This window comes from Leptonychotes weddellii, unplaced genomic scaffold (genome assembly GCF_054177405.1).
Source record: "Leptonychotes weddellii isolate Sample4059 unplaced genomic scaffold, ASM5417740v2 HiC_scaffold_5569, whole genome shotgun sequence".
In the NCBI taxonomy this organism is placed as follows: domain Eukaryota; kingdom Metazoa; phylum Chordata; class Mammalia; order Carnivora; family Phocidae; genus Leptonychotes; species Leptonychotes weddellii.
The window spans coordinates 1-10,413 of NW_028023671.1; the positions used below are offsets into that span (position 1 = coordinate 1).

Sequence of the window (10,413 nt, forward strand, 5' to 3'; positions counted from 1 at the left end):
AATTTTTATTTTTTTTAAGATTTTATTTATTTATTTGACAGAGAGAGACACAGTGAGAGAGGAAATGCAAGCAGGGGGAGTGGGAGAGGGAGAAGCAGGCTTCCCGCGGAGCAGGGAGCCCGATGCGGGGCTCGATCCCAGGACCCTGGGATCATGACCTGAGCCGAAGGCAGACGCTTAACGACTGAGCCACCCAGGCGCCCCCTGACTGCTACTTTTATAAGGCTTGTGCTTTATGTGACTTGACACATACATTCAGCAGCACCCCAAAACACCATTTCTGATGCTTGCTTAAATGTTTACTCTGATTTTCTGAGCCTATCACATCAAAGACTGATGACAGACGGTCCTTGGACTTGTACCTGTTTATAGCACCGTTCTATGTAGAAATAAAAAAGTATTTGATAACATTCAGCATCCATTCATGCTAAAAACTCTTAGGAAACCAGGAATAAAAGGAAATTTCCTGAATTTGGCAAAGGGCAACTATAAGCCATCGACAGAAAAGATCATATTTGATAACAAAACATGGAAACGATTATCTTCAAGATCAGTAACAATATAAGGATGTCAGCTAGCACCACTTTGTATTTAACATTGTACTAGAGGTTCTATCTGGTGCCCTATGGCCAGGAAAAGGAAAAAAAAACAAAACAATGGAAACATTGGAGAGGAAGAAATGAAATTGTCATTGTTTGTAGATCATGTATTTGTGTACGTGGAAGATCCAGAAGAATCTAGCACCAACTTATTGTAATTAATAGGTATTTTAACAATGTGGCTGGATACAGAATTAATATGCAAAGTTAATGATATTGCCCTGTATTAGCAATAACTATTATAAAATAAAAGAAGAAAATACACATTTATAATAGCCAAAAAGAAGTACCTACGAAGAAATCTAACAAAAGTGTGCAGGACCTCTATGGAGTAAATTGTAATCTTTTATTGAGGGATAGTAAAGAAGAGCTTAATAAATGTAGAGATCTATCCATAGATTGGAAGAGTTAGTGTCATAAAAAGTCAGATCTCCAAATTGATTTATAGATTCAATGTAATCCCAACCAAAGTACTGAAAGTTTTTCTTTTTTTTGAATGGATGGAGTTGACAAGCAGATTCTAAGGTTTATATGGAAGTGCAATGGACAAGATGACTTAGACTGACTTAAAAGAAGAACAGTGTGAAAGGATTTGCTTTATCATTTATCAAGATTTATTATAAAATTCTTGTAATTGATGCAGAGCTAATCAAATGGATCAATGGGACAGAAGAGAGAGCCCTGAAAGAGACCAATGCACATGGGGACACTTGACGTATGACTTCAAGAAATGGAAAAAGAGGACTCTAATAGTGGCGCTGTGAAAATTGGATATTCATATTGTAAGATGAAACCAGACCCTTACCTCACCTTGTACCCCCAAAACTAATTCTGGATGGACCAGAGATCTAAATGTGTGAAGGTGGGGAAGGATTTCTTAAATAAGTTATAGAAATCTCTACTTCTAAAGGAAAAGATTTGCTTCCCAGGACTTTAAGGTTATTTTCTGTTAAAAGAGTGTGCAAAGTCATGGAATGGAAAGTTATTTGCAACACATGTAGCTGACAAAGGACTAGTATCAAGAACATAGAAGGAACTCCTAGAAATTATTGAAGAGTCAGCCCGATTGTATTTATTTACTTATTTTTTAAAAAGATTTTATTTAAAAAAATAAAAAATGAAATATTTTATTTATTTGAGAGAGAAAGAGAGGGAATGAATGGGGGGGAGGGGCAGAGGGAGAAGCAGATTTCCTCTGGAGTAGGGAGCCTGATGTGGGAGTCGACCCCAGGCCCCTGGGATCATGACCTGAGCTGAAGGCAGACGCTTAACCAACTGAGCCACCTAGGTGCCTGCCAAATTTTAAAAAATAGTCAAAGGATTTGAGCTGACACATCACAAAATAAGAAATTCAGATGTCCAATAAACGTCGGAATTACTCATCACTCATTAGTAATCAGAGAGGGGCAAATGAAAATCACAATGAGAGTCCATTAAACACTCACCAAATGTTCAAAAATTAGTGTCCCCAAATACCAAGTGTTGGGGAGAGAAGGAGCAAGTGGGAACTCCTAATGAACTACCGTTGAGGGTATAAATTGTCACATGTATTTGGAAAAGTTTTTTTTCCCCCATTATCAATTAAATTTACAGATAGACATACCCTGTGATTCGGAGTCACCTCCACTTGGCATGGTCATCAGAAGCAGTCTTGAGTTCCACCTGACATCCATGCTCACAGGATGCAATAGGCTATATAACTTGGTACCATGTTCACTTTGTAGGATGATGGAGGGCAGGAAACAACAGCATCTTGGCATGACAGCATCAAACACACCTTCCCTGAGCATCCAGGGACTGCTGCTCAGCACCTCCAGTTGGGAGATACCGCGTGAGCGGCTGGGTGTTGCCCACTCTGGAACAGGGAGGCTTCATATACAAGAGGAGTCACTTCTCCAACAACTCAGGAGGATAGGGTCTAAGTCAAAGCCCCCACCAGGAGCATACTCAATTATAAGAAATTCCCCACAGGGGCGCCTGGGTGGCTCAGTCAGTTGAGCGTCCGGCTGTTGATCTCAGGTCTTGATCTCAGGGTTGTGAGTTCAAGCCCCTCGTTGGGTGTGAAGACAACTTAAAAAAAGAATACCCGGGCGCCTGGGTGGCTCAGTTGGTTAAGCAACTGCCTTTGGCTCAGGTCATGATCCCAGGGTCCTGGGATCGAGTCCCGCATCTGGCTACCTGCTCAGCGGGGAGCCTGCTTCTCCCTCTGCCTTTGCCTGCCACTCCCCCTGCTTGTGCTCTCTCTCTGTCAAATAAATAAATAAAATCTTTATTAAAAAAAAAAAAAAAAGAAAGCCCCACAGAGAAACCAGGTTTCTGTTTAGTGCTGGTCACGTAGGCCCTAGAGATCCATGAGCCCACTCTCAGTCCTTCTAGTCCAATGTAGTTCACCAATCAGGGGTCATTTTTATAATAAACACTGTTGCCTGGGAACGGAGCTGGCATTCCATATTTACCTTAACCCAGTATGTTTCCATGGAAACACCCTGTTGGGAGAGAGTAAGCCAAAGTCACCTTCTAATAGAAAACAGGTTTAGATCTATTGTTAACTCTTCCTCCCGCCCAGCAAGTACACTTCTGAGCACATGCCCTGGAACCAGGATTCTTGTAAAGGAATGTTGAAAGAAGCATTAGTCACATTAGCCAGCTCCAAACTGGAAGAAACCCAAATGTCCATCAGTATTTGAATGAATAAATAAATTGTGGTGTATTTATATCATGAAGTAGTATACAGTGATGAAAAATGAATGCAACACAATTACACACAGCCACAAGGAAGGAAGCAAGACATAAAACATACAGGTAACATGATTTCATTTACATAAAATTCAAAATCAGGCCAAAGTAAACTTTTGCTTAGGGGTACATACATGGGTGATAAAACTATTAAGTAAAAAAAAAAAATGAATTTCACTTGAGGAAGTATGGTAGACAGAATGATGGTCCCCCCACCCCCACCAAGATGTCCACACTGTAATCTCGGGAACCCTTGAGTATGTTACTTTACATGGCAAAAGAGACTCTGCCGATGTGATTAAAGATTTTGAGATGGGGAGGTTACCTTGGATTGTCCCGGTGGGCCCAATATCATCACAAGGGTCCTTATAAGGGAGAGCTAGGAGTGTCAGAATCAGAGAAGATGATGTGATGATAGGGAAGATGTGAAGAAGAGAAGCAGAGGTTGGAGTGGCCACGAGCTAAGGAATACATAAATCAAGGAATCCAGCTTCTAGAAATTGGAATTCATTCCAATGGAATGAATTCTCCCCTGGAGCTTCCAGGAGGAATGCAGTGAGAGTGTCCCCTGCCCCCCGCCCCGCCCCAGCCTCCTTCCTGGGGACCACACTCAGCATGTCTAGCATCCAGCTGCTAGAGTTTTGCACTGTCTGTGAGCATCTGTACTTTATCTCGGTTTATTTTTTTTATTTTTATTTTTTAAAGATTTTATTTATTTATTTGAGAGAGTGCGAGAGAGAGAGCGAGAGAGAGTGAGCAAGGTGAGGAGCAGAGGGAGAAGGAGACTCCCTACCGAGCAGGGAGCTGGATGTGGGGCTCGATCCCGGGACTCCGGGATCACGACCTGAGCCGAAGGCAGCCACCCAACTGGCTGAGCCACCCAGATGCCCCTCGGTTTATTTTGTGCATGTGTCAGCAAGGTGTGTCCTAAGGTATCAGAAAAACCTAATAGAGGTTATTTTTGGGCTAGGGGAATGCTATACATTTTTTTCCATATGAATTAATGGTAATTCCTTCTTCACTTTATGCCTGTTTGGCTTATGAAGGGTCTCATAGGAATGCTCTACTTTCAGATAATGGGGAAACCTATACTCTCGTCTTGGCTGTAGTGAACATATCCCAAGGTGACCCCGTGTACTACCCACCCCTTCAGTGGGGGCAGAACCTGTGACTTGCTTCTGGCCCACAAAATGCAGCACACGTGAAGGGATGTCACTCCCTTCATTAGGTGTGCTCTGTTAGACTGGCCCCTAGTAGACTGAAGAGAGGTGCTCTCTGGCTGGCCGTGAAGATACAAGCTGCCATGCCACGGAAAGGGCCACCTGGCAGGGGACCACGCGATGAGTCCAAGATGAGACCGCAGCCCTGCAGCTCTGGGAGACCCCACGCAGAGGATCCAGCTGAGCTGTGCTGGTCTCCTGACCCATGGAAACTTCGAGATCATAGATGGGTATTGTTTTAAGCCACCAAGTTGGGGGTAGTTGGTTTTGCAGAAAGAGAAGAACGAATACAGTGGTTAATTCCAAGCTACCAACAATTTAACTCATATAATTCCTGAAAATGGAACAATCAGCTAGCTTTCAAGAGCTGTTCCGGGGTCCAGTCTTGTTCTGCCAACAAATCTACTTGAAATAAACCAGTGTTTTCATCCTAACAACCTAGAGACCATTTGGGGGAAGAAAAAAAAAAAAAAATATATATATATATATAAATAGGAAAAAAAAAAAACAACTATTTCATTCTCCAAAACTACAGTTACTTACCTGTGGGATGTTTGTGCCTTTCGGTCTTGGAGTCAGATTGGACTTACCACTCTGACTCCATGCTGATTTCTGTGCAGTACTTGCTTTTCTTTCTTTCTTTCTTCTTTTTTAATTGAAAATTTTACTGGGATAATTGTAGCTTCACATGCAGTTGGAAAAAGTAATACAGAGAGATTCTTTGTACCCTTTGGCAGTTTCCCCCACTGGTAACATTTTTGGATGTTTGGTTTTGTATCACGGCAATGGCTAAAAACGCGGTTTCACAAAGATGTGACTCATTGAAAGGAACATGGCGCCGCCTTGTGTTGAACCTGTGAACTGCCTTGAGTTGGTAGCTCACGCAGTGTCTGATCCACGTCGACGTTTCTCCCTCAAGACTTAATATCCCCGTGGTGCTCCCTTTGAGTTTGCAGCGATGCTCTGGGGTGCCCGGGTGCATGCATTAGTTTTCTAGGGGATGCTGTAACTAAGTACCACAAACTTTGGGTGGCTGAAATGACAGGAATTTATTGTCCCACAGCTTTGGAGGCTGGGAGTCCAAGACAAAAGTGCTGACAGGGTGGCGTTCTCCCTGTATGCCCGTCTGTGTCCAAATCTCCCCTTTGCGTAAGGACACTGGTCATATTGGAGCAGAGTCCACCCTAATGACCTCATCTTAACTTGATTATCTCTGTAAAGACCCTGTCTCCAGATAAGGCCACATTCTGAGGTACTGGGGATTAGCACTTAAACATAAGAATTTGCAGTGAGGGGGTGTGGGGGGTGGACAGGACATAATCCAACCCATAACAGCACACAAATTGGGAAACACAATTTTTTTTTTAAGTTGGCGCCACACCCAGCGTAGAGCCCAACATGGGGCTTGAACTCACAACCCTGAGATCAAGACTTGAGCTGAGATCAAGAGTCGGACACTTAACCAACTGAGCCACACAGGCGCCCCGGGAAACACAGTCTTAAGCAATGCATGTATTCATTTGATCTGTATGTTTTATTGAGAACCTACTCTGTAGGTTTTTGTCAAAAAAGACAAAAATCTGCCCTTGTGGAGCTTCCAATTTATTTGGAGAGACGGCATGCCCCAAATAAAGATGAACACAGAAATGAGGACGGGTTGGCAGTGGTTTCACGCATAACAAGACACAGGGATTCTAATGGCGCCCGAGCTCATTCTCACCATCTCTCAGTCTCTTGGCTCCACTTTGTCTACTGGCCTCATCTTCCCAGGAACCCCGTGTGCTGGGACTATGACAGCACAAGTCCCGGAGTCCCATCCATCCAGCTCATGCATTTCCCCCAAAATACCGGGAAGGGATTCAGGCTGGCTCAGCTTGGGTCGGTCAACCGGTCCATCCCTAGGACAATCACCGTGATTGTCGGGACCCGGGTCATGTGGCTGGCAAGGTGCCTTGTTGTGTTTGGAAGCCAGAACCACATGGAAAGTTGGGCATTGTTAGCAGAAGAGGCAGAAGAAGAAGGGCATCATTAGAACAGATGGCTGGGGCCACAAGGATGGCAGATGGCAGCTACGCTCAGCCACTCACCCTCTCTTGGTGCCTCAGTCTCTCCCACATTCAGCCAACAAATAGGTTATCTTCCTCTTTCATCCAGATCCAGGAGTGGGAGACCCGGATCTTTGCCCATAGTAAGGATGTCAGGGCCCCAGGACTCATCCTGGATCAGAAAGTCAAGATCCGGCAAAGGATTAAGATCCTAGAAGACCAGTTGGACAGGGTGAGAATCATCCTCTTGGCTCTTTCCAGACCTGATCTCTGGGCATTGGGGGGAAAACTGATCACGGGGTCAAGTTCCAGAAACGATGGACAGATTCCTGGAGGGAGGCAGGCCTGAAACACTGCGCTCCCACAGAAGGATCAGGAGACCCGATCCTGGATGGATGGAGGGTTCCCAAGGAAAGGAGACTGATGCCTGGGTCCTTAGGGTGGTTGGGCAATGCTCTCAGGGTCCCCAAATTGGGAACGGGCTCCACCTCTGACAAGTGTCCACTCCTTGGCTGAGTGTGGAAGAGGGAGGCAGGCCAGGCCTCAGACGGACTTTTGTACACCCCTCACCCCCCACCAGGTCACGTGTCGCTTTGACATCCAGCTGGTGCGGAATGCGGCGCTGAGGGAGGAACTGGATCTCCTGCGCATTGAGAGGAGCCGCTACCTGAACGTGGACCACAAGCTGCAGAAGGTCAGTGGTCCTAAAACCCAGGACCCCTTGGCCCAGCCGGGGTAGAGGAGAGGATTCAAGAGTTACCCCACCAACCCCAACACTGTGGCCTCAAGTACGGAATCAGCCAGAGTCAGATGCCTCTAACAAAGAAAGCAGCCTCGTTCAGACTTGCAGAAGCCAGAGATGTCATTTTGAATATCATCAGCCAGGGCAATCAATGAGCCAGCAAAACCACTTATATTCTGTGGGTATCTCTGTGACCTTTGCTGTCCCGTGAGGACCCTTCCTTTCTCCTCCACCTTCCCTTCCCTGAGAGAATAGTACAAAGAACTCTAGCCTTCACCAAGATTGATCATTTGCCATATTTGCACACACACACTCTCTATTATTTTTACTGAAAATAAGTTATTGTTATGATTGCTGAACTATTTGAGAGCACACGGCAGACGTTATGCCCCTAAGAACTTCAGTGTGTATGTCCTAAGTTTAAGACCATTTTCTTGCAGAAACACAGGGCAGTTATCCAAGTCAGGAATTTCAATGTTATTACAATTCTAAATAGTCCCTGTCTAAAGTTCTCCAACGGTCCCAATGACGTCCTTTATAGCTAATTTGATTTTCCTGCTCCAGGCTCCCAGCCAGGGACCCACACTGCATGTGGTTGTCCAAAGCTCTGTTTTTGGAACCATCCCTCAGCCCTGCTTTGTCGTCATGACTTTGGCATTTTGGAAGCCAGTCATGTTGTACAAAAGCCCCTCAACATGGGTCTGTCTGATCTTTCTTCACGATGAGATTCGTGCTGCGCATTTTGGGTGGAATATCTCAGAGGTGATGTTGTGTCCTGGGTGCGCATTAGGTAGGAGGTACAGGATGGAAGTTGGTCCCTTAACTGGTGATGTTGATGTTGGTCCCTTGGTCAACCATGTGTCTCCAGTGTTTTCCCTTTGTGAGAAGTAAGTGGAGCTCCTCGGAGACCACGTAAATATCCTGTTCCCTGGCACATTTCCACTCGGTTGTTTGGGCATCCATTAACGGTTCTTGCCCGGATGATGATTACCGTCATAACGGCTGCTGAATGGTGATCTTTTATCTACCTCTCTCGTTCCTCCTACGAGAGGAACGTTGTAAGAGAGCGTTTTACTTAAGGAAGAGCTTCTCATTCTTCCCCGTGTACTTGTGTGTTATCAGTAAGCATTCGTGGATTCTCACTTTGCTTCATGGCCATCATCATTCATTATGATGTTCAACTTGTCCCAGAGAAGGGAGACAAGTTAGTGGGAGCTAGTGGGAGCCCTTCAAGCTGGCTTCTGTGAGCTTTTGATGTGCCCTTGGTTGTTGGTTATTTTTTTTTTTAAGATTATTTATTTGAGAGTGAGAGAGAGAGAGCACGAGTGGGGGGAGGGGCAGAGGCAGAGGGAGAAGCAGGCTCCCCGCTGAGCAGGGACGCCCCCCCCCGACTCGGGGGCTCGATCCCTCAATCCCAGGACCCCGGGATCATGACGTGAGCCAGAAGCCAGACTCTTCACCGACTGAGCCACCCAGGCGTCCTCTCATATGTAAACTTTAAAGAGGGGTTCCCAAACCAAAACTACTCCAAAAGGTATTCCAGAGAAACACCATTTCCTCTCCATCTCTTCCAGTTCGTTCCCTGTGTGTGTGTGCACGTGTGTGTGCGTGTGTGTTCATATACATATGTATATGAATGACTGTATGTGTAACACACTTTATATGTGTGCATATATGTATATTGGATATAAATATATACATGTTATATTTGTGTGTAAATATATATGTAATTTCCTCCCTCTTTCTCCCGAAAAGAGCCCTTTTTACCCATAATACTGCAAAGACATTTCTTTGGAACTAGAAAACAGGTTCGTGTGGTCACCATTATGAAATTCAGGCAAATTGCTGAACAAGACCACAAAGTTAGGTCGGTGCTCTTCAGAATGTTCTGGGCTGAGGGTTCCGCCGGAATAAGCCCTCTAAGCTGGCGTTCCAGCTCATCAGTTTGGCATTCCCTGTACTCGGTACCCCTTTAAGATCCCTTTCCCCCGCGGCCACTAATGAGGAAGGTCCACACATCTGGATGGCGCAGGAGTCCCCCGTTCTTGTAGGGGAGCTGCCGGGCCTAAGGGAAAGCCCTACAGTGAGGAGCTGTAGGAAGGACATTGGTTTTGTTCTCCCACAGGAAATCGAGCTTCTGCGACACATGGTCAGCTCCCTAATGGTCTCCTCGGCAGCTGCCTACACTGTCAGGTAGGGACCCTCCTGGGGCCGCACAGAGCTCAGGCAGTACGCACCTTGCCCTAAGGCTTTGGCGGGAGGGGTCAGAACTCTAGAAATAGACTCTCATAACCTATTATTTTTTTTTTATGGAACTGACTTCTCAGTTCCTCGGGCAAGGCCCCACTCGTTGAGTGTATGGATTAACCTCTTTGGCCCCAGTCTGTTAATAGCACATAGCACATGGGGTGTGGAGAGAATGAATCAAGATGGTGCATGCGGCCCCTCAGGTGGCAGGGGCCAGGGGGCTGGGGAAGCATCGGGGCCTGAGGGTAATTAGATTGCTACTTATCAGTATTGGCTGAAAGGGACAGAGATCCTATTGGGCCACCTTCAGACGGAGTCATGTGTGTGGAATCCAGAAGCCCATCTCTGTCCCCAGGGCTGGCTTTCTTTTCTTTTTCCTTTCTTTCTTCCTTCCTTCCTTCCTTCCTTTTTCTTTCTTTCTTTCTTTCTTTGCGAAGACACACATAACAAAATTTACCACGTTGAAATGTACAGTTCAGTGGCATTTAGGACACTGGCTTCTGGGTCCAAAACGCTCCCATCACCCCAAAAGGAAGCCAGTACCCAATATGCAGTCACTCTGTCTTCCCCAGTTCCCTGGAAACCACTGGTTTCCTTCCTGTGTCTACCGACTTCCCTGTTCCAGGCATCTCATGGCAGCGATTCGTGGATTCAGCGATTCGCTGAATGTAGCAGTTTCGGGGTTCACCCATGTTGTAGCCCAGATCAGTATTTCCTTCCTTCTTGGGGCTGACTCTGCCGTTTCTCGCCTTTGGTCCGCCACGACCCCTTCAGAGCCCCCACTGCGTCTCACGGCTTCTGCTCATGCATGGCTTCCAGGGAAC

The 10,413-nt window shown here is 45.8% G+C and overlaps 1 protein-coding gene across 1 annotated transcript; it reads left to right on the top strand.

Moving 5' to 3' along the window:
• Positions 1-6,568: 6,568 nt before the first annotated feature.
• On the top strand, positions 6,569-9,644 carry LOC145719601 (outer dynein arm-docking complex subunit 1-like). Its single transcript, XM_081811102.1, has 3 exons — positions 6,569-6,832; positions 7,181-7,294; positions 9,468-9,644. Exons 1-3 carry the CDS (start codon positions 6,593-6,595, stop codon positions 9,537-9,539), a joined length of 426 nt encoding a protein of 141 aa, XP_081667228.1. The 5' UTR covers positions 6,569-6,592; the 3' UTR covers positions 9,540-9,644.
• Positions 9,645-10,413: the final 769 nt, after the last annotated feature.

What these genes read in the sequence shown, in the direction of transcription:
- LOC145719601 (XM_081811102.1), top strand. Translation starts at nt 6,593, where the DNA reads ATGGCTGGGGCCACAAGGATGGCAGATGGCAGCTACGCTCAGCCACTC. An exon ending in TAGAAGACCAGTTGGACAGG is followed by an intron (nt 6,833 to 7,180) that starts GTGAGAATCATC and finishes ACCCCCCACCAG; the next exon opens with GTCACGTGTCGCTTTGACAT. An exon ending in TGGACCACAAGCTGCAGAAG is followed by an intron (nt 7,295 to 9,467) that starts GTCAGTGGTCCT and finishes GTTCTCCCACAG; the next exon opens with GAAATCGAGCTTCTGCGACA.